Source organism: Tauraco erythrolophus, chromosome Z, assembly GCF_009769465.1.
Source record: "Tauraco erythrolophus isolate bTauEry1 chromosome Z, bTauEry1.pri, whole genome shotgun sequence".
Classification (NCBI taxonomy): Eukaryota; Metazoa; Chordata; class Aves; order Musophagiformes; family Musophagidae; genus Tauraco; species Tauraco erythrolophus.
In genome coordinates, this window is record NC_141496.1 from 25,458,783 (window position 1) to 25,483,267 (window position 24,485).

The 24,485-nt window shown below is 42.3% G+C and overlaps 1 protein-coding gene across 1 annotated transcript in view; it reads left to right on the forward strand.

Moving 5' to 3' along the window:
• Positions 1-4,155: 4,155 nt before the first annotated feature.
• The window catches only part of RGS7BP (regulator of G protein signaling 7 binding protein), a 41,166-nt gene continuing 20,836 nt past the window's right edge, over positions 4,156-24,485 (forward strand). The window contains exons 1-2 of the mRNA XM_086629728.1: positions 4,156-4,314; positions 7,069-7,235. Of these exons, the coding sequence (XP_086485854.1) occupies positions 4,156-4,314; positions 7,069-7,235 (326 nt within the window). The remainder of the gene's footprint in view (positions 4,315-7,068; positions 7,236-24,485) is intronic.

The window sequence follows — 24,485 nt, forward strand, 5'->3', positions numbered from 1 at the left end:
TCTCTGTTTGCTTTGTGAGGTATCTATGTAAAATATTTTTAGACATTAAAAAAAAGACTCTATTACTGTATTTAGGTTAAAAATGCTCTATTGACTCCTAAAGACACTGAGTATAATATTTTTCTATATCTTGACGTTAGACTAATAGACACTAGAAACAAGCTAATGTGCAATCTTTGCTACAAAACAATTTGACTTGGTAAGTTCTGCACTGAGCAAATGCTGAGGAGAAGGGGTGTAGGGAGCTGCCACCACTGGAAGATCTCTGAAGTCAGGAAGGCTAACACCTTGGATACATAAAAGACTTATTATGGAATTAGGCCAGCACAGTGACTTCTGTGGCAATCCTTTCCCTAATTTCCCAGCCTGTAGGAAATTATTAATAAAAAAGAAACGGCTATTGAAGCTGTGATTCCCAAATGCATTATTTTATGAGGGTTAAACAGTTTTACTCCAGAGGAAGCCTGCTACAAAAATCGAGTGCTTTACCTCCAGACACTGATCTGGCCCTGCATTTCCAGGGAATAAATTTGTGCTCTCTTTAAAATGTACCATATTTACTTAGAAAGACAGTCAGTTCACTTTCTTTAAAAAATATATTTTAAAGAAATATTAATGTCTTTATAATACTAAATATAATATAAATTATGTAATTTATTATATAATAATTACAAATTATTTAATAGAAAGATTAAATATAAATATTTTTTAAATGTGAAAAAGTCTCTGTAGTTATTCTTTTCATTTTCAATCTAACTTTAAAACTTGTATTTTTTTATGTCCTAAAGAGATCATGCAGAATTATTTTCCTTTATTTTCTTCAGTACCTGTTTCTCGATTTCCTCTTCTCCCTGTATCTCTTTCTACAGAAATGACCTTTTTTGCCTTCTCTATTCCTTTGCCCTTTTTTCATTTTCTTTTCTTTTTCTCCAAAGACATCCCCTCACATTTCTCAGCTAATCAGTGTCTCTTTCATAACTTTTCTAGTCCATTACATTCTACTCACTCTTCAGAAATATTACCAGAAGCCAACAACCAGAGAAATAAACTGATGAGACAAAGATTACAACAAAATGGAACAAGAGAGACTTCCAAGTAAAAAGTTTATCTCAGTTCATTTTTTCAAATTATGATATAGGCTAGGCATAGCAAAGCCTACATATTTACTTTTATTTCGTTATGAGCTGTGAAGTTGCCAAAGAATTTGACTATGTAATGGACCAAGTACTCTCTGAACTTATTTCAAGGTCACCTATCCATAGTCTTGAGAGGATGCTGTGGGAGGGAGCAACAAGCCCCTGCTTCTTGCAATCCATTAAACACCAGGAAATGAAGCTAGGATAAGGCCATTTGTGACATGCGCTCTAGTTCAGACAAGAGGAAAGAATCATGTCTCTCTTCAGGAAAGTGTTGCAGTTTACATACCTCTGTTTTCTCAACAGAGCATTTTGTTTACTGGTGATACATATTTTCAAACTGAGTCTTTCTGTTCCCTCTGCCTGCCGTGCAATGGCATTTGGTGGCTTAGCTTGGAGCTCTTCCCCCCAGTCCGAGAACTGGGATGCCTACAAAAATCACTGTTTCTTATGTATCCCAAACTGACTTGTTCCTCATCGCCCCTGCTTCTACAACGTAACCCTGGGCTGCCATCAAATTCGTCATGTTCCATGACAATTTCAGAGGTCAGCTGAAGAATTATGACAACATGTGGTCTTAGAAATTACAGAAAGAATCACCAGATCCGCTTCCAAATGTGGACATACTGAAGCTACCAACAATCAGGAATGAACATGCTGTAGGTCACTGGGACTTCAGAACTGTTCCAGATGTTAGCTAACAGGCAAAACTCAACTATGACTCAGTGTTACACAGGGCACATATATCACCAGGAACTAAGTTCTAACCTTTTTACAAAGTCAATGAGACTTCTGGCACTGACTTCAAGGGACCAGAACTTCATTACAAGATAAATAATGTACAAGCAAACATGCTGCACTCTTTGGCAGATTTATTGTCACTGGTTTTGGCTTTAGGATTAATATTACTTCATTATTGCTATTACGATAGCTCTTAATAAGACTACAAATAGACTGAAATAAGACTAGAACATATAACTAAAATGATAGATGAGCAACGATTAAAACACTAGCATTAATGTGGCATAGTACTATGTTTTAATTTCCCTTTACAAATATATGTGTTTTGTTTCATGTAGATATGAGGAGAGATGTGTTCATTTTGCTTTTTGCTGGTATAAAAATATTTTCCTTGTCATTAGGTAATGCTTTGTCTTTGTATGGAAGTAACATGAAATCCCGGCTTAAAGCTTATGTTCATGCAGCACCAAATCCAAGCATTTATTTCCTGTGAGTAATAGAATTAAGTTTACTATGAAAAAAAAAAGTGGTATCCTTAAAATAGCACTTGCAAACTGCAAGTTCTTGCTGCTCTAGATGCTGAAGATCTAGTAGTATGTTTACAGCAGTAATGTTACAATTACAAGGTCATTTCAGTTTTACCTAAAATGATGACTGCTTGCAAGCCCCACAAACTTGTCAACACTAACACACATCCAGTATCTTCCATTTCAGGGAGAATAAAAGGAAATGTCTAAAAAGAGTTTCAAAGCAGACTTACAGGCAATGTCCAGACTCAGGTAGATGCCAGGGTGTCTGTGTTAGAGTAATGATCACCACAGCCTGAGAAGAGGCCCTCAACCTGCCAGAGTGGAATCGCTGGCTTATTCAAGCTCCTTGTCAAGACTGGGTTTCTGTGTGTCATGCATTTGGCGTTCCCTTGGTATCAAAAACATTACAGGAAGATAAAAAGCTTTTCATGTCCTGAAGAATTAAAATTATACCGGAAGTGAGCTAAACAGCCATGGCTACCTGGCTAGGGAGAGGAATAGGACCAGTCCCAGAGCTGAAGCTGGCCTAGACCATAGCTTGCCCCAGGACAGCACAGACCCTAATGGGTATTGAGGAAAGCAGCTGCAGACACAGCGTGGCCACAGCCCCACAGCCATCTGCATTGGAGGGCCTGGTGTCCACGGCCTGGGGGGACTGTGGGCATCAGCCTGTTGAACCGCAACCACACTATGGTGCACAGTGGAAGCTATTTCTCCAATTGATTACTATTTAATCTTCTCTACAATGAACAAATACAATCTACAGTGCAGTTGCATCGCACCCTCCGAACATTCTTCTTAGAGCCCTCAAACGAGATGCTTTTTCGTGAAAGAAAACAAATTTGAGCAGTGAACTAAGTCTTTGCTAACTAGAAAATTATTTTCTAAGTAAGCTTCTTGAAGGTTAGCACCAACTTCGGCAAAAGCTGGACGGACGATGTGCTAACGCCCGTAGGAAAACCGCTCCGGGGGCGGCTCCCGCCGACACTGCGGCCACCCGAAGGGAAGGCGCTGCCCGGCTCCTCCTCGGGGCACGCACCGGGAGGGCGCTTCGCCCCGCCGTTGACCCGCCCCCCGCGGTGCGCGGCCGGGCGGGCGAACGAGGCGCCGCCGCTGCCGGGCTCGGGGAGGGGCGGCGAGGCCCGGGGGGCGTCTGTCGCCCGCGCTCCCGCCCCGTGGGGGCGGTGCGCTGCTGACAGCGTCAGCCCGCTGGGCCCCGCCACCCACGGGCCCCTCCGAGCGGCTGCCGGCGGGCGCAGCGGCGAGACGCGCCGAGGGGGAGCGAGTAGTGGCGCGGCGGGGCGAAGCCGCTCCCCCAGCGGGAGCATCGGGCAGGCTTCGGCGGGCGCTGGATGGGAGACCTTCTCCGCCGGGCACGGCAGCGCTCGCCCCCCCCGCCGGCTGCGGGAAGGAGGACGGCAGAGCATGCCACCGGCGGGGCGGTTCCGCAGGGACTGACATGCTGCTGAAGGAGGGAGGGCGCCAGCCCCTCCGCCTCTCCCCGCGGTAGCGGAGGCGATGCTGCAGGGCGCTCCCGGGGCTCTCCCGCAGGCGCCGGGCTATCACCCACAGCAGCCGCGCTCGCTGCCGTGAGCGGCGCGGTCCCGGCCGCGCCGAGGCGACGAGCGGCGCGGGCCCGCACCCCTCCTCGGGGCGGCGGCGGCGGCGGCGGGAGCGGCGGGGGAAGGCGCTGCCCGCGCCCGCGGGGCCCCGCGCGGCGGGCGGCTCCGCGCGGCGGATGCGTGTGCATGAGCTCTGCACCGAGCGGGCGCAGGAAGCGCCCCCGCTCCGCCGCCTCCATCTTCCAGGGCAGCAAGACCTCGCCGCACGGCCGCGACAGTGACCGCCGGGGCAGCGGCTCCGAGAGCGCCTGCCAGACCCAGAGAGCTCTGGATGACTGCAAGATGGTGGGTACCACAAGTGGGCTTGCCTTAGTTTTTGCCTTTTCCGAGCGTTCTCGTCGCTGGCGGCGGTGCCGCTCCTGCCGCCAGCTTGCCTATTCCCATCACGTGCAGCTGCACTATTTTTAAAACTGCAGTCCCCGTCGGGGCTGCTGCCCTGTAGCCCAACTCGTAGCGGTTCCAAGGCGGGAGAGAGGAGGGAGAACGAGACCTGCGGGGAGCCGGCTGGGTGCTGCGGGACAGTCAGGGCAGGGACCGGAGCCGGGCGCCTGGTCCTGCAGGAGCGGGAGCCCTCGCCCCACCGCACGCCTCCTTCGTGGCACTGCCAAGCAGCCGGAGTCGCTTTTTGCTAGATTTGGCCAAATCTGTCCCCAGACTTGCACTCCCTGGAGCCTGAGTAAATAGTTGGCTCCCCTGCATCGCCGCACGCTCTGCTTGCTGTCTTATGCAGCAACCACGCTCTTGCCCTCAAATGCTTCTAAAACAGGACTTAGAATTTAAGGCCCTGAAATTCCGTCCCTGACGTACGTGGTGCCTGTTTCCAGCCTCCCCAGGGTAGCTGGTTGCAATTGTAAAATCTCAGATCAAGCACCTGCATCCATGTTATTTTTGGACTGTCACGTTATGGCATGACATATTTCTCCATTCATGTTCTAAATGCTTGAATCCTGACACTTCCCTCCAAATCAGCACCATACACCACATATCTGGCTCCTTGAGCTACAGTCAGCTGGACATTGGGCCCCAAAATTGATCCTCTTAACCAATGACAGAAGTAGAAAACAAATGTAGTTGTTGCTGCTTTAGTTGAAAAAGCTGGATTTTGCTAGAGCTCTGTCCAGTGGCATTGGAAATGTACCTGCTACTTCTGTTGTGCTGGCAGTTTTTTTCCTCTAATACTGCAAATTGTGCTGGCAGATAACCACTCTGATAACTTCAAAATCGGGAGCTACTCCCAGTGCACTGAGGAACAAAAGCTGTCACTGTAGCTCTATAAATACACCCAACAAGTGGATCTTACTGTGTCCTCCTGCCTTTTTTCCCATTCCTGGCAGCATAATGTGGTTAGTTAGACAGAAGTGCTAGCTTTGTAGAATTCACTGATTAGAAATAAAATGTGATTTACAGATGAGTTGTCCAGATGAAGTATGATTCAGGAGAAAAAAACCAATTATTTTTTTCTTGTTCTGTCTTGGGGCTGCAACATCAGTGTGTTTTTGTTTTCCTTGGCAATGTTAAGGTGGCTGAATGTGTCCGCTGTTTAGACAGGGGGTGCCAGGTGAGAACGCAAAATGTGTCTGGCACAATCAGTTACCAGTTGCAGAATGAGACACTTTTCTCTTTTTCTTAATGCAGAGTAATTGCGCTATGACACAACATAGTATTTTTTTTTTTGTCTCCATTGGTTTCATGCATTGTCTTAAGCTACAGAATGAGAGACCTGAAGCCAAATTTAGCAAATATTGTGCCTGGGGCTTTGTTTGGTGTGTGCTTTTGATTTCGTTTGAGGTTTAGGGGTGGGAGGGTGCAGATGAACTAGAATGCTGCTTCAGAAGCAGAGAAACCTATTTGCTGCTGCTGCTACGATGACATTTAAGAAAGCACGGCCAAAAACCAGGTCCTGGTACTAGTTCTCAGTTATACAGAGTTATTACAATGGGATGCATGAAGAGTCAGAATGTGATACTGCAGGAGAAGCGACTCATTTATTTTCTGAGTGTGAGAATTTGGGCACTTGACTTAAAAATTTGATAGGTCTGGTAGAATCCAGTTTTTTAGCATGCGTGTGTATTGGGATATGATAAATTTCGGGTAGTAATGACAGCTGCAGAATTACGAGCAGTTACTCTTGTCTGTTTTTATGTAGTTTGGAAATTGAGGTCAAATTAGCAAAACACAGATAAGTAAATGCTCTGTTCTGTTGCTCCCTGCCTTCCACCCCCGCCACCATGTGCAGCAAACAGTCTGATGTGCTTGCTTTCAGAAGACAGTGAATGCTTCATTTCCTTAAAATATAATCCCATGTATGTGATCAGTGGAAGTAAACAATAATGATCTTTCCATCACTGTATAAGTTACCCGTTTATCCAATAGCATCTGTGTGTATCTGCTGGATATTAGATTTCTGTAAAGGCTGAAGTGTTTGTTTACTTTGTCTGTTTTTCCCACACACAGATTGGAAAAAGTGCTTTCTAGAATCCTAACTGGAAAGTGCCTATCTGGTATGTCTTCTGATCTTCTGGATCTGAAGCCAATAACTTCAGATCAATTTTAAGTCTGAAATCTGGGTTAGAGGCCAGTGACAGAACAGAAATCATTACAAAATAAATTAGCAAAATCACCAGTGTAAAAGCAAATGCCACATTCCAATCCCTAAATGTGCTGTTAATCAGGAAGCAGGAGGAGCAAAGGCAATAATTTCTGGAGATATTTTTGTCTTTTATGATAGCAAAAAATAACCTCGTGCTACTAGTAAAACAGCTGGGTTTTTGTCTGCTTAATATTTAAGACTAATAACTCAAACACTTTTGGAGATTAAAAGCAAAACCACTACATTCCTGCAAATGAACATTTATAGCTCACAGAAGAGGCAGCTGTCGCGGAGGCCCTAGTCATTTACTAAATCTTGGACGCTTGATCCTGTATGCCACGAAATTGGGAGCAGCAGGAACAAGCCCTGGATTGGGCATATTTTTAAAAAACTTATTTTCATCAGCGTAGTTAAACATCTTGTGTAAGTAAATCCTCTTTGTTTTTCAGCTTGTCCAGGAGTTCAATACCCAGGTGGCTCTATACCGGGAGCTGGTCATTTCCATTGGGGATGTCTCAGTCACCTGTCCATCTCTGCATGCGGAAATGCACAAAACTCGAACCCAAGGATGTGAGATGGCCTATCAGGCTCATCAAAAACTAGCAGCAATCTCTGGGTAGGAGTCTACTTACGTTTAATTAAAGCTGTACTTATATGCACATCTTTGCTAAATACTACATTACAGAACCTTTCAGCAAAAGCATTAACTCCGGTTTATATTTTAGCCATAGTCATGCGTGATCACAAATTTCTACAGAATGCTGGCATCCTTATGATAGTGCAATTTTGGGTCAAATCCTGGTCCCCTTACCAAGATGGTATCCTGCTGATTTCACTGGCTGCTTTTATGTAAGATGAACAGGATTCTACTCCATATCACTAGACAACTTAAAAAGATCAAGGCAGAAGCCATGCCTTTCAGGGGTCAAATAGCAATAGCTTTCTGCCCAGTCCTTCACTGATATACTTAATTGGACAGTTAGAGACAACTAGCTCAGTTCAACTAGAGACTGAACAAAATTAGGTGAAAAAATAATTAGGTGGAAAAGAGGGGGGAAACACAAATACTATGGTGAAAAGTTGTATTTACATTCTGCATGTTTTTAAATCCTTATCTGTGTTGAAATGAGGATTGAAGCTTTGCCAGCATATAATGTTTTCGTTTATGCTTTGGTATTACATTATATACGTTCCTTTCCATGGTGACGGAATGTATCACCGCATACTCGAGACTATGCCTCAGTACAAGAAAAACCACGATACCTATCTGTGTCTTAAGAAACAGGAATTCATGCTGCTTACACAAAGTCTTAATTGTTTGTGTGTTCTTCACAGGATGGTGGCAGGGGCATTTGTACTAGCACGTGTACCTCCCAAGCCATGTCTCTTTGACTACACTGTGTCAGAATTTTCTGCACCTGCCTTATCCACCATAAACCATTTTGTGCCACTGGAAAAAAAGCTTTCTCTTTTGCAGCTCTACCTAATCCCGTTGAAGTTCTTGCATTACTTTAATATATGTGAGAAATCTGTCATAGGTTTAGTATGTAAGGGAAGGCCACACTAAACAAACTAACAGACGTTTGTGGCACTGATTGGTCATTTTAGTAGAACTGTCAACATTTTCAGATGTGCGTTTGTGCAAAGATTCTTAAGTTGGTATTGCAACCTCTGATTTGTTCCTTGAACAAAATATGTGCTTTAAGTTACTAAAGTCTCTCAGAATTTTTTTTAAAAAAGGACCAAACAACCAAAAGATACAGTTCTTTTTCACCAGTGTACACTGCCTCAACACAGTAGTGAAATTGATCTCATGCACTTTCTGACTCAAAAGAGAGACTAATAGCAGAACCAAAATAATACATCTGAATAGCAGAACCCAGCTTGGACTTCCACACCCCCCACCCCCCAATAAAGGAAGCCATCAATACGTGCTCATTTAGAAGTATGGATTTTTTTTAAGCAATCATTTCCCAGTTGGGAATCTGTCATATACAGAAAGATGTCCTGAAGGTTGTGCAGTTGCTGCGAGATTGACATTTAGCTAATCTAAAACTGTTTTAAATAACTGTGATAACAATGTGATATCCATAACAACTGGTAGGTGTTAGAAACTCTCTGGAAATTACTTGTTTGGTTTGACAGACGTTTTACAAGATGTGCTTCACATCCCCACCCTCCTAGAGCTGAGGAAAGCTATATAAGCCAACTTAACTTGTTCGGTGTATCTGTGAGGAAGGATGGGAGATGAAAGTGCACAAGGATTCAGCGTAGAAAAAAAAATAAAAGAAGTAGTAAATAGTCTCAGGGGTTCAGTCTTTAATTCTGCAGGAAGTGCAATGTAGTGCATAAGGCATAGAGTCTGGAATGGGAACCTAATTTGGTAGGAAGAAAAAATATCAGGAAGAAAAATACTTAGGGACAGGAATGTATTAAATTATCCTCAGTATTAAATAGTCAGGAGGGTAGTGTATTGCTCAGAAACCACTGGTAGTCAGTGCATGGGACAAAGGCTCATTTAGTCCACTCCTAGTGTTCAAAACGCACAGCACTGCACTGTGTGAACTTTGGGTAGCACCACCAATTCCATCTTACAAAGCTTGTTAAAGGATTCCTATTGGTTTCCCACCCAGAGAGAATAATAGCAATTAGCTGATTATGTTACTAGACTATAAAATGTAATTACATAGCAGCATTGTATTAGTTAAGGTTGTCAGTAATGTTCAGTTAGTCTCCAAGTGACATAAGCTGTTGCAGGGCACTCTGATTTTCTTTCAAGAAGTTGACATAACTGTCTAGGACAACATTAAGTTCATTAATCTTTCTTGGAAAATTAGCAGACAGCTTCATTTTATGCTTCTTGTTTCAATACGTCAGGATGTGAGACTCTTAAATGCATACGGTACAGGCAGCTGGAAGAGGCACCTATTTCCCTTTCTAACTCATCTGTTCTAAAAGACTGAGGAAGACAACAAAGAGGAAAGGTGCAAAGACTTGCAAGGAAAGAAAAAGGAATAGATCCACTAGCGCTGAGAAAGGCAGCTGTGGAAGAAAATTTGGGAATTGTCAGAAGAGAAAGAAATGCTGAGGTGGAGGTAATGCATTAGGAACTGAACAGGATAGAAGTCATGAGGGGGAAAAAGCTTTGATCATGGGTGTATCAGTTCTGGAATATTAGATGGACATCAGAGTAATGGTGGTGTAATGTGAACAAGAAGAGAAGGCTGCAGTTGTAGGTACAGAAAAAAAAGTATGCACTGATACACCATCAAAAGGAGATTCAACTAGGGAAATGGAGGAGGTGAAAGCCACATTATGTTTTAAAAGCTGAGAGAAAGAAAACCAAAGGACATGATGACAAAGATAAGGAAGTAGCAAGGAAACATAAAACCTTACGAAGTCTGCACTAGATTAGACCATATCACGCCATCTAGCACAAAGCTAACAGATGTCAGTAGAAGAGATTTTGTAAAAAAGCATATAAAAACAGGCTGTGCATAAAGTGATGCCTTCCCTTATATACTTTTCACTGGCCAGCAGTTGTTAGTTTAGGGGTTTCCTGAGCCAAAGGCTGCCTCTGAACAATTTGTATCTGACAAATATGAGTTGTCATAGAAGATTTTAGGATTGTCTAAATATGAAGGTCCTTTACTCAGAAAATGCTGAGGGTGAATAATGACATCTTTACACTGTGTTGTGTTTTAAAATGTTACAAATCAATTTACAAAAAAAAAAGATTATCGAGAAAGGAAACTTCAAATTCAATCTTCAACTTCATAGGGCTTCATAGCTATTACGTCTCCTACTTAACTTGCTCGCTTAACTTATTTTTCTTGTAGAAATAGGTAAAGTTTTGTCAAAGAGCAGATGCATGCCTGAGTTTACCAACAGTATTATGACTTTCAGGGAATGAAGATTAGAAATAAAAAAAAATTTAAATTGAAATATCCTAGTTCTAGTTGATGGTCATTTAGAAATGCAATGAGTAAACTCATCTTTCGGTGTTGGTTTTCTCAGGACTTCAGGTCAGTTCCTGCTCACCACACTCTCACTAGAAATTCTTAGTGATTTTTAATGAAGGAAGTGAGTAAGGTTTGGTCTTTTCATTACATTTTCTGCTGTATCAATTTATCAGAAATTAAATATCTCAAATTAATTACTTTGTGCATCCTTGCAGTATCAGATGTCATGGTCAAAACTGGAGAAAGTAAAGCAGCAAGAAAATGAGTCAGCATGATTTTTTTTTCCAAAAGAAAAGAAAGAAAAAACACTTGCAGCAATACGAAGATGGGGAAAAAAAGTGCAAGTCTCTGTTTTGGAAGGAGGTCTGCTTTATGGGATGATAAAGACTGGGGATATTTTAGAAGTCAGCAAGTAGAGAGCCACCTTTATAGGTGAAGTACACTAAGTCTGGGATGTAAATGGAAAGATAGAACTGTATTTTAATGTACAGGTCTGCAAGACTGTGTATGCACTTTTGTAAATGTCCCTTTCATATTCTCAAGCCACTTGATATGCTTACATAATGAAAGTACTTCTGTGTGTGCTTGGCACACTGAAAGCAGAACTGGCAGTATCTCTGTGACAGTCTGATATATATTTTGACAGCGGCTTTTTTTTTCCTGAAATAAAAGTGTGTGGGGAGCTCAGGGGTGCACAGCAATACACATGCGTGTGAATATAGCTTTGAAGGTGGTTGTCCTCTGTTGTTCAGACTGATGTTGCAAAGTCCTGAATCTAAGGAGGAGTAAACCCATACATTAATACAGGCTGGGGGCCAACCACCTGGAAAGCAGCTTTGCGGAAAAGTACTTGGGAGGTTCTGGTGAACATCAGGTCACACATGATCCAGTACTGCCCTTGTGGCAAAGAGGGCCAACAGCCTCCTGTGTTACCTCAGGAAGTATTGCAAGCAGATTGAGGGAGTTAATCTTTCCCTTCTCCTCAACACTGTTGAAGCCTTATCTGGAGTACTGTGTCCAGCTGTGGGTTCCCTAACAGAAAAGAGAAAACAACGTTACTGAGCTGGTCTGATCAATGGCCCTGAAGATGATGAAGAGCATGTAACATCTGACATACAAAGGAGAGAGTGATATATGTGGGATTGTTTAGCTTGGAGAAGAGACAACTTGGAAGGGGATCTTATCAAAGTGTATGAAAAATATTTGATGGGATAGTGTAAAGAAGACACAGACAGACTTTTCTCAGTGATGCCCAGCAACAGGACAGCAGGCGCAAATTGAAATACAGAAAATTTGATTTAAACATTTTTAAAATCTCTTTTTGACTGCGAAGTTGGTAGAATATTGGAACAGGTGCCCCTAGAGATTGTGAAGTCTCCATCCTTGGAGATGCCTGGACCTCAGTTGGACATAGTCCTTAATAACCTACTCTAGCTGACACTGCTTTGAGCAGGAGAGTTGGACTAAATTAGTTCTAGATGTTCCTTCCGGCCTGTGGCAAAAGTTGCTGCAAATCTTCTAATTGGGAAAATTCCAAGATAAAATTTCCTTATTTGACATTGAGGTGCACCTGTTACTTTTATAAAATAGTTGTTAATGTAACTTGCCCTGAGTTCAAGAAAAGTTAAGGAAGTAGACCTAAAAATCACATCCTGATTGCATTCCTGTCTTTATTGCAGTGCACAAAAATGTTGTGCAACTGTGGTGTTGCTGTAAGTATGTAGTTTTAGGTAATTTCTACTTTTGTTTTCCTTTGCAATCTACAGTAGATTTCTGATGTTTTCGATAAGCAATGAAGGGTAGTTTTTCAGACCTAATTAATATTAGATCAGTTCCTAAGGTTGCATTAAAATGTTCTATTGACACCCAATTGTGGCCAAATTTTTATTAAACCATCTGAATTTTCCCCAATTTATGACACTTTAAAATTATTACCTGCTTTCTAAAGCACACTAGCAAACATAAAAGACTGCTTGAAAATATTTTACAAATTAAGAGAGAAGGAGACTTCAGGCTTGAAACTTAATGAAAGCTACATTAAGACAGACATAACGGAAACCATTTTAACTGTTTAACTTTAGATGTTAAATAAAGCACTGCTGGCAGGCAATATAGCTGAGCAGAAACAAAACATAGCAACACTTAGCTCAACAGAAAAGAATTCTTATGATCATGAATCAAAACCAAGGTAAAGCCAGCAGATAAAGCGACAAACTAGGACTCTGGCCAAGCTAGATACCAATGAAGCGGCGTTTTAAGACCTTAAATATGTGACCTTAAAAATCCTATTAGATAAGTAGAAAAAGATGAGATTCTCTGCTTCTGAAAAGTGTTGGAAACTGAGAACTTCCTATTTGCACTCACAGGCGTATACTAAAATCATCTCAGTAAGTTGTTCCAATCTGGCAGGCCAGATCTCACAATTCTTAACAATCATTGAATAATAGCTTACTCAGCAAGTTGTGCTGTGACTTAACTGGGACTGTCCCAAATGAGAAATGAGAAGAGTCAAAGGTATCTTTGTTTCCCTTCAAAAAAGAGCTTCCAGGATCTGGAGCACATTCATTACTGAGCATTATCGTATAAAGTCTCATTTTCCATGAACATTTACATTCAGTGTCTGTAAACATTTACTGTAACTTTCTTAAATGCTTACAATTTTCTTGTGATTTTGAGCCCGTCAAATTCTAGGGGCAAATTCTTACTGTATTTGTTCCACTTTGTTTGGAATATCTTCACTTATTTCTCAGTCATAAAGTGACTCCAGACTTACTACTGTGTATCAGAGACTGCACCTGTTCCAGTGACTCAGATCCCATTTTTGACTAATGGGAGTTGATCTACATGGGAGTGTTTTGGGGTAAGCTCAGATGTGGATATCTTGTAAATACATTTTTTGTAGACAAACTAGCACATGATAGCACAGCAAGTATACCATAGCTTGCTGCTTTCTCAAGAGGGTAAGATGCACGTACGTTGTTCTCACTAGATTACTTTGCAAAAATTTCTCTAATTATATAAGCCATGTGCATCTAAAATGATGGAAAGGGACAATGGAAAGCTAAGACCATTTTGTGTGGAACTAAGTTAAGGTGATTTCTGTTGCTGAGTATAAAATCTGTTTACTCAATTTAAGTTACAAGTTGAAAAAGAAATTTAAGTCAGATACCTAAAGTTCTAATAGGTGAATTCAGAAAACAAATAATAGAGGAGAAAACAAGGTTGCTTACTAAAGCTAGAGTTCTCAAAATAGCTAACCTCTACAGACTCACTTTTCTTCTGTATTTTTGTCTTTGGAACTGTGCTCTAATAGGCAGTTGGGACTTGAAGATACAAGATATTAATATCTCCCTTTATAGATCTGTCTTTCATAACTGGAGGCCAGATTTAGTAAAGGGCAAACATACCTAAAATCGAATTTAGCCTTTCCTTCTCTATGTCCGAAACAGCAATTCTGAAAAGCCTGGAAGTTCTACATCTGCAGTGACACAGTGTAACTTAGTTTTGACAAAGTGGAAGAGCTTAGCACCTTGCTTAATTAATGTAAACCTAACCAGCAGGAAGAAGTGAGGCATTCTTGCTTGTGCAAGCTCTGGTGAGCTTAGTCTCATAGGGGCTGTCAGAGCATCTTCAGTGCCTAACACACACTGACAATTTCTGGACTCTTCACAAAACACAGTGGCACCTGCCACTTTCTTTTGAACCAAAGCTGAATGTGAGTCAACTTAATTTCTAGACCACTTGCACGTACATCTCAGAAAAATGCCGTGACTACAGTCAGGGGAAAATGGGAGCTAAGAGTAGGACAGATATCATCTTTGTCAGTCACTTATTTGCCCCTTTCGTCCATCTCACACTCAATTAGCACATTCATAGCACCTCCCCGTGCAGCACTGCCACTGCTGAGACACTCAAGGACTGCAGATGCTGGGTAAGACAGACAGGTAAGCCTGCTGCTTACCTGAACGGTCTTGTAACAGCAGAGAAGCTGTGTCCCAGCCCAGCAGCCAGGAACTCTGCCCCGTGCTCAAGAATTACCACAAATAGCCATATTCTCCCAGGCAGGCATAGAGCAACCTAGCTTTTTCTCTGTGACATGACCTGAAGCTATGAGGTACCTGTGGGGAAGGAGGGGGCACATTGCCATCGTCTGACTGGGCAGAGTATTGTGCATGAGGGAGCAAAATGGTGTAGAGGTCTGAGCTCTACTTGTGTTCCAAGCGGTGCCAGTGCAGGTAAACACTGAGGACTGTTACGGAACTTCCTTGGTGGTAAGGAGATCTCGTATTCTAGTCCTTGCTCTCAAGACTTTTTCTGTCATTTAAGCAGATAAAACACAAAGATGGAGGGGAGCAGAGATTCAAGACTTACATAAACGCTAAGTATTCTTTAGCATTCCGTGTCTTCAGCCTGGTGAACTGAAAATTCATCTACACAGTACCTTGGTCTAGAGTTGGAGTAGGCTGCAGGTTTAGGCTGGTTTGGCTTCCATTTCGACATGCCTTCTGCACTTGACACTCCATTCTGGGTCCCAAACATCAGCCTGGAAGAGGATACCAAAAAGTAAGATGTTGCTGTATTTTAAGTCCTTCACTGGAATGCTCTTCTCTGCTATCCATGAACAGCATTCTGCTACGTTTGGATTCCAGGGAGTTTGTTCCTCTAAATCTAACTCAGGAATAATGGAGTATTCCAGCCATCAGTAAGCCTATTTATCTGTAGCGATGGTTGAAATAACCACTCTGGTTTACACTCCTTTTCTGAGCTGTACAAACCTTTTACATCAGAAATTGAAGTGAAGGAGAACAATGTATGTAGACAGACAGATCTGGGGACTTGAATTGCATTGGCAGTGTCTTTAGAAATGCTGCAGCATCAGAGCTGACAGACAATCGTTCAGACAATTAAGAGCTTCTGCAAGCATTCTCTACCTTCATGCCCTTCTCTTGCCCCATTTTGTCCTTCCTTCAGAATATCTGCTATCGCTATTGGACATAAAGAGATTTTCAGACTTCTTCTATGAAAGCAATTTTCTTAGGGAGTAATCAGCCAGAGGATCCAGCGGTTAGGTACATCTATAGAAGCAGGAAACGTGGGTAGATTGAAAAGCCAAAAAAACTTAAGTGGTGACTCTTTCTTGACAGGTGCTGTAACCTTTGCTTCACTCCAAATTTTCTCATACCCTCTTCTCCCTTGTTATCCCTTCTCTTCAGCATTTCTATTTCCTGCATTTTTTCCCTCATAGCCCATCTCCAAACAGTAATGAAATTAATATCAAATTTGCTGCTGTCATATTAATTATTTGGAAACTCTCCAGGGCAGAGACCTGAATGTACTTAGAGCAAGCCCACTGGAATCCATGTACCTTTAGATCTCTGGTATTACTGTAATAAGCGTGATTAACAAGAAGGAGGAATGTTTTGAATATTTTTTTTATGTTTTGGGAAGAGTATTGAAAATCTTTCATTCAACTTCTGACTGATGTTCTAGGTGAATCACTCAATAAATAGATGTGTCAGTACTTATTATCTCTGAAAAGTATTGTGTATATTATTTAATGCTTTTACATCATATTTCAATCTTTCAAGGGGAGGCATAATATTGAAATACTCTATTTAATTATTGCTGTAGTGTTTCCTTAATAAGGCATGTGAAGATTACATTTTTATCATATTGTTTTCCTAAATTCTTTCTTAAGAAATTGATTTTAAATGTCAATTTGCTGGAACTTTAGGTCCTAACACGTAACAGTACATAGCAGCTCCTATATGTATCTTGGCATGTCTCAAGTGGAATCAGTCAATAAGTTCTTCTTGAGCAAAAGCCTGAGGGATACTAACTTAATATATGTAAATAGTGCTTTAAAAGGGATTTAAAACTAAATTTTAAAAGGGATTTAAAGATTTACTTGTGTGGCTGATTATGACTCTTTCATGTCATGCTAATGACCCTATGCCCATAAAAATTACGGATACCACATGTGTTCAAAATTAATGTTAGACCAATACAAAATATTTTTTTCATTTCAGGACTCTGAAAATTTCTTTCTTGGCAAAATTTTGCAAAAATCACATTTGTTGAAAAAAGTATACTGAAGCTTCATGCTTAGCTTCACAGATGCGATTAAAAATTGCAGTTGCCCTGATCTATGATGAAGACAGCCAAGAAGAGTGCTTTTATGTGCCATTTAATCCTACTGCTTTGAGATCTGCCTCACCAGCATATTTCACTAATTTTCTTCTCTCTATTTCTGCAGAAACACAGCTGAGGGCAAAGCTGAGAATTTAGTCAGGAGTTTTAAGTGCTTCTTTTCTAATCATTTTCTTAAATACCGTTTGATTAAGAAATCCTACATGGCAGCAATTTTTAATGTTAGACACTCTGCTTACCTTGGTTCTATATAGCTTTGGTTATATTGTTTTCAGAAGATTACTTCTGTTTCTCACTGAAGTTCTTAACAAATTCAGACTCTTTTAGCAATATGTTCATATATCCTCAGAGAGGTGAGAACATGAAATAATGAAGTTGGGCATTAGAAATAGACTTGAACATGAACTTTTAGAATGCTATGTATACTGGGATTTTGCTTCTAATGTCTTAACTCTTTTTTTAAGTTTTGGATTGAAATTTTCCTGTTAACAGAAATATTTTTATTAATTCTCAGTAGTACTCAACATTCTGAAACACTTTTCTGTAGTTAGGTGTCGTGGTTTTAGGCTGATCCAGCAACTAAAACTCACACAGTCTCTCCTTCTCCAGTAAAGTAGAGAGGAGAAAAAAAAACCAAAGGGACTGAGGGTTGAGAGAAGAACAGAGGGAGCACCCACCAACCATGGTCCTGGGCAAAACAGACAGGGCTTTCTCAAAGCAAAAGAGTTTATTAATGATTACTTAGAAGGACAAAGGGAAACAAAAAAACGATTACTCGAGAGGACAGAAAGAAACAAAACCAGATCTTAAAACCGACACCTTCCCCCCCCCCCCTTTCCTTTTCCTCCCAGCTCTACCTCGTCCCCCCAGCAGCACAGGGGGCAGGGACTGGGGGGGTGCAGGTCAGTTCATTCCGTGCTGTTACTGCTGCTTCTTTCTTAAAGGAGGAGGAGTCCTTACACCCTTTTCCCCTGCTCCAATGGATCCCCTACCCACGAGGAAAAATCCACAAACTTCTCCAGTGTGAGTCCAGCCCACTGGAAACAATCCTTCCCCAGAGATTGCTCCGGTGTGGGCTTTACCACAGTCTCGGGTACTTAGGGAGCTGTAGCCACTCGCTCCAGCGTGGGTCGTCACGCAGACTCCAGATGCCTCTCTGCCTTGCCGTGCACCCCAACACGACCATCCTCAGGCTCAGGCATCTTCTCCCCATGGGTTGCGAGTGGGTCTCTGCTCCACCGAGGCTGTCCTGGTTGCAGGGGGGCCGCCTGCCATCTCACCATCAGCCGCAGGGGAAACTCGGCTCCGGCACACCTCCTCCCGCTCCATCCTCACTGACCTGCTGTTGATGCGGCTGTTTCTCTCAGATCTCAGTCCTCTCCAGGTGAACTCAGCCCAGTGGGCACCCCGGGAGTGGGGTGCCCCCGAGTTCCTCAGCTGGCTCCGCCGCCGACATTCTCCGTGGGCGGCGCCGGCCTGACGCAGGCAGCTGCCCGGCCGGGAGCCAGGGAGCGGGGGCAGTGCCCTCCTCCCTTCTCTGCTCGATCCTGGGCGAAGCACCTTTTCCGGTTCCCTTGTCCTGACTTAAATAGGGCAATTCGCAGAGGCGCCCTATTGGCTCAACCCCGAGGGGGATGGCAGTCTGATCTGGTGGCCAGAACTAAGCCTAACCCGGTTCCAAAATCGGGGAGGTCGCAGGGAGCAAAACCCCTCTCCTGCCACCAGAACCACCCCCCCTCCACATCAAACCATGACATTAGGAAAAACAAATTTAATTCTGTACCCCTCACCAAAATCAGCCAGTGCAGTTGATAAGTTAGCTGGACGGGACCATGCAATTAAGAGGAGATCCTTCTCATGACCAATGTCCTGTCATGCCCCTTCAAGTGCTAGACTTCCTGCAGAGTTGTCTAAGAAAAGACTTCATATTTATCGTGAACTTTGGTGTATAGAGGTTTGCTCTAGTAAGATGGGGAGTACCAAACCGTAAAGTATAACTGCTCTCAACAGCATCATCAGTAACTTGCAAGATCAGTCTCCTACCAAGGGGGATCTCAGATCTGTCAGGCTTACACAGTGAAAATTCCAGCCAAATCCAAATCTACTATAAGCTGTGTAAAATCTGTTCTAGTTTTTCTAATTCCTTTATAGTTCTGTTTCATAACAATTACATATTTGAAACCATTATCTGGGCATTAAAGTCTCATCTGAACAAAGCATTAAATTAAGTATTCCTTAATCAGGAATCCTTCCAGTACTATCAATTAAATAATGTTTAAATTCATGTTTTAAAATTAAACATATACTGAAGTGCTGCCTATTATTGAATACAATTTCTTCTTTGCTGGATACATGTGCAGATCTACGTTTAGATTTTCTGCATAATTTTTAACTCTAAGAGACGTAATAAACTCAACTATTGGTACATGAACAATTATCCATGTAGGTCTTCCTTTTCTCTCGTATGTTCCATTTTTTTACCTTGATGTTCTTATCTTTCATATGAATACTTTCTGGGTGAACATTTCCTGTCAGCACAGGAATTTGGCATAAGAATTCAGATACTGTCATATTATATTAAATTACGTGCTTGAAGTTGTTGAATAAACTGCTTTCCCGTTGCAGAAGAAAAGAAGTATCTGCCCATCATGGCAAGACAGATCATTGCAAATGGGCTGTTAGTAAACTTGTCAGCATGGCAAATGGTTAAGTGGCAAAATGTTTAAAAGTGCCTTGTTCCTACAGCAGCCTCAGATTATTTCCGTAAGTTCTGGAGCTGTTATTGCGGTGAAGCAGAGCTGTCCATCCATATGCATTTACTCCCCTTTCCAAAAAACACCACCACCGACAAAACAGAGATTGATACTTTGGGACAGTATGACAACTGCAACTGTAACATTGTACATAGGCTGAGCAATGTGAGGCTGTGTGCTGAGGAAGCCGTACCTTCATGCAGGCTGAAGAGCACCAGGGCCCTAAAGTCATGGACATTCCAAAGTATGGGCATTTAATTTAACTGCAGACCTACCCAAAGTAGTGTGTGTACAGGCTTGCTATTCATTTTACATCATTCAAGAGGCGGAAATGAGTACTATGACCATGCAGCTGCTAATACAGGGTGCTGGATGTCCAAGGAAGACTTTGTGGAGGTATCCTTGCTTCCCAAGCAGAAATGGGCATTTCAAAGAGGCTAAAAAAGTAAGACCAGTTCACAAAGTCAAGTGGTAGACTAGAGCAGGATTCAAAACTGACGTGAAAAAAATGCAAAGTTCTTTATGCTAAAATACTGCTTCCTGAACACATTTCATCAACAGATGGTTTAAAAAATTTCTTTCACCATATATGAATTTAAAAATTTCAGGAAGCTAATCTATTTCTTTTTTCTCTCCTTTTTTTTTTTTTTTGACACATTGAAGTTTTCTCACAGTCTCTCAGCTATGATTTTTAACTTAACTACTCATACAGATATGATCTGTGAAATGTCTGTTGGGCCTGTGCAAGATACTTCTACTGACACTATACCACAATTTCTTTTTCACTTGGAATACTTCTGTATGGAAGTATTTGGATATTTGTTTTTAAAAACCTAAAGTACTCCAGGGCATAAGAATGACCTATTCAAAGCACATCCAGAATCCCAAATATTACCTTATTCTGAGCACCCTAGTAATTACCTGCTTGGTGGACTGTTTTCCTTTCAGTTTAAAATTGCAGCAGTCACATTGTTTGACTAAAAGAATTTAAAAACGGATTATGAGACTGGATCTTTTCAGTAATTGTTAATGTACTATAGCTCTTACGCAAATTGCAGTGAAGCCTACAGAACATTTTCCCCTCAGTTTCAATAGTTCCTAGACCAAAGTGTTTTGTCATATTTTTGAAGAATGCAAATACATGTTCCTTACCACTTCTCATTTTACCATCTCTTCATATCTACTCTGTTTTTCTCATTTTGAAATGTGGAAAACCAGAAATCTAAGTTACGAACAGATAACAGGTATCCAGATCACACAAGTAGTTTATGGAATGTCCTTTGGAAAAATTTTTATATTGAAATTTACATTCAAAGTAGGTACCAGAGACAGAAAAAAAAAAAAACAAAAAAAAAAACAGAAAAGAGAAGTGTCATAAATCAAAGCAGTCATCTGGTTTAGTGTCCTGTGGATGGTCAACAGCAGATGGCATCATTTGCCTGCAGCAGAGTTCCTTCTAAATCCCATATGTTAATAGTTTGTTGTGACCTAGATCCTACAGCAACAAATACCAAAAGCACTTCATTCATTTTCAAGCCTGTCTGGGAAGTCTGACCCTAGTTGTCCGCACAGATCAGAAAAAATTCATAGATCATCCCTCATGAGATACTTGCTTTGATAGTTTTCAAACATTCTGTTTCCAATATTATCCAAGGGAACTACACAAGAGTGTAGCTATGAATCTTACCATTTACGTTTTGCAGACTTTTGAAAGATCGAGTTTATAAATCATTTATTAATGAGTAGTATGTGATTAAGGGATTTTGAAGAATTTAGAAGCTTAACTAAAATCAAAGAAGAAATCCATAGGCAGCATGAGTCTGCAGTCAAGTTTTAAGAGGCAATATGGAGGTAATCGGGGCTTGAGCTTGTTGGCTGGCGCAGACCTGTTCTGTTCTCTCTGCTGGCTTATCAGAGAAATTAATTTGAGAACAACTTGCAGATGCTGACAAGGCAGGGTGCTGAATAGGAATTTCTTTGGGAAACTTAAAAATTGTTGCATATACAACTACTCTGACCGCCTCCTTCTTGGTTGGCACAGATCCTTTCTGGAACGTCTGTGTCATGGTTTGGGTTTGTCTATTAGAAGTGTCATAGAATCATAGAATGGTTAGGGCTGGAAGGGACTTTCAAAGGTCATCTAGTCCAACCCCCCTGCAAGGAACAGGGATATCTCCAACTAGATCAGGTTGCTCAGGGCCTCGTCCAACCTGGCCTTGAATGTCTCCAGGGATGGAGCATCCACCACCTCTCTGGGCAACCTGTTCCAGTGTTCTACAACTCTCATGGTAAAAAATTTTTTCCTAATATCCAACCTGAATCTGCCTCCCTCTATTTTAAAACCATTACCCCTTGTCCTATCACAACAGGCCCTCCTGAACAGCCTCTCCCCATCTTTCCTGTAGGCCCCCTTGAGGTATTGGAAGACCGCTATAAGGTCACCCCGGAGCCTTCTCTTCTCCAGGCTGAACAGCCCCAACTCTTTCAGCCTGTCCTCATAGGAAAGGTGCTCCATCCCTCTTATCATCTTCGTGGCCCTCCTCTGGACCCTCTCCAACTGGTCCATGTCCTTCTTATGTTGGGGGCTCCAGAACTGGACGCAGTACTCCAGGTGAGGTCTCACGAGGGCAGAGTAGAGGGGGAGAATCACCTCTCTCGACCTGCTGGCCACGCTCCTCTTGGTGCAGCCCAGGATGCGGTTGGCCTTCTGGGCCGCAAGAGCACATTGCCAGCTCATATTGAGCTTCTCGTCCACCAGCAGTCCCAAGTCCTTCTCCTCAGGGCTGCTCTCGATCCATTCACCACCCAGTCTGTATTTGTGCCTGGGATTGCCACGACCCAGATGTAGGACCTTGCACTTGGCCTGGTTGAACTTCATGAGGTTGGCACGGGCCCACCTCTCCAGCCTGTCGAGGTCCCTCTGGATGGCATCCCTCCCTTCCAGCGTGTCGACGGCACCACACAGCTTGGTGTCATCGGCGAACTTGCTGAGGGTGCACTGTTTGTCATATAATAGGAGGCAGTGAGGCCGTGAGATTTTTCATCCGGCTGAGGCTAGAGCTAAGCAACGCTGACTTGAGAGCTTGCTCAAAGATTCCTTTCATCTAACCTGACACCACCTCTTCTGAGCAGGGAACCTGTTAACGTGCAGAGAGAAAGGCCCTCTTCAGCTCATCTTTGGCTAGTGCACAGGTCGAACGTATTTCTATAAAGTAAGGGCAAGGGACAGCCAGCTGAGGGAAAGAACAATGGAAAGGAGGCTTGGAGTTAGTTTCTGCAAAGGTTTGGTGGTCAAGCCCTGCATTTATTTTTTTTAAATCTTAGAGTAGCTCAAAAGCATGATGAAAGACACATGCAATTTCACTTGGAATTCTGAGTGCTTAGAAGTATCCCGTCAGGGATTTGAAGTTTAGCTAGTGTGGCGGTTTAGCCTTGGCCAACAGCCAGACTTCCACCCAACTGCTTGCTCACTCACTTCTCAGCAGGACCTGGGGAGAAAACAGAAATGAGAAAGGTAGGAGGGCAATGAAGATGGGGACTTTGCATACCAACTGCTGTTGCAGGCAAAGCAGGCTTGGCTTGCAGAAGATTAACCTAATTTATTGTCAGTTAAAATAATTACCAATTTGGGTAATGGGAAGCAAAAAGACAAACATTAAACCAACACATTTTCTTCTCCCTTTCCTGCGCTCAACTTCACTTCGGAATCCTCTGCCTACCCCCCGAGCAGTGCAAGAAGGGTGAGGAATGAGGGATTACAGTCAATCCACAACAGTTCCACTTTGCCTCTCCTTCTTCCTCGCACTTTTCCCCTGCACTAGCGTGGGCTCCTCCATAGGCTGCAGTCCTGTCAGGAAAATCTGCTCCAATATAGGCTCTCCACAGGTGGCAGTTCCTTCAGGAATATCCATCTGCTCTGGTGTGTTCCTCTCTGCAGGCTGCAGGGAATGTCTGCTCTGCCATGGAGAACTTCCTCCTCCTTTCTCTGACCTTGATGTTCCCTCTCTTGTTTCTCACTTGTTTCCTTCCTTCCTCCTCTCTCCCAGTGGCATTTTCTGCCCTTTTTTAAAATAAGTTTTCAAAAAGGTGCCACACATTTGGCAGATGGGCTCAGCTGTGTCCTGCCGTGAGTGCCCTGTGGACCCCGTGGCTGTCACCACCACCAAAATCGTGCCACTTACACCCAGAACACCTTGTCTCACCTAAAGGGGGGCGAGCTTGAATAAAATTTCTTACATTAGTGATGATTACTCAGATCCAAGAAGTTTTACCAAGTGATGGTAATCAGTTGTAGTGGAACAGTTTGAGTACTCCCCTGGTGATTTACTTCTTGCTCATGCTTGAGTTAATTCAGCTGGCAAAATTCACTTTTGAGGGAACAAACCTAGAAAACTCCAGTCTGTGATTCTGATCGTTTCAAAATATGTTTTCTGACTAGCACCTGCAAATACTTGGTACGCTGCTAAGCACATGCACAGCTACTAAAAACAGTGTGTGGTACTTGTTCTCCTGATAACGTGAAGTCAGGGATGTGGAAGAACCACAGTATTAATTAATTAATAATTAATTAATTCATTTTAAAGGCAAAGTTACTGCATCTGTAGTAATTATCTCATATAGTGAGTTTCCAAAAGAATATTAGGACTTCAACATTAAAGAAAAAAAAAAACAACAAACGACGACTTCAGTAATATAAGTGATACTGTATTTTTTCCTTTGAGGGTATTTCTGAAAGGGGGGAGCTCTCTAGAAGAAGGAAGCATGGCCCTTGATTTATCACATAACATCTGTGGCAGTCAGTGAGATTTTCTTCAATGAATAAGAAAAGGATATTTCCTACTGTTAATAGTTGTAGGTAAATTGTTCTAGCATGGAAGTGTGTAAACTGCCATCAACTTAGGAGTTAGAAATATCTCTACAACGTGAGTCATTGCATTGTATTTTTGTTCTACTTCTATTATCGTACTTGACGCTGTCCCGCATGACATCCTTGTCTCTAAA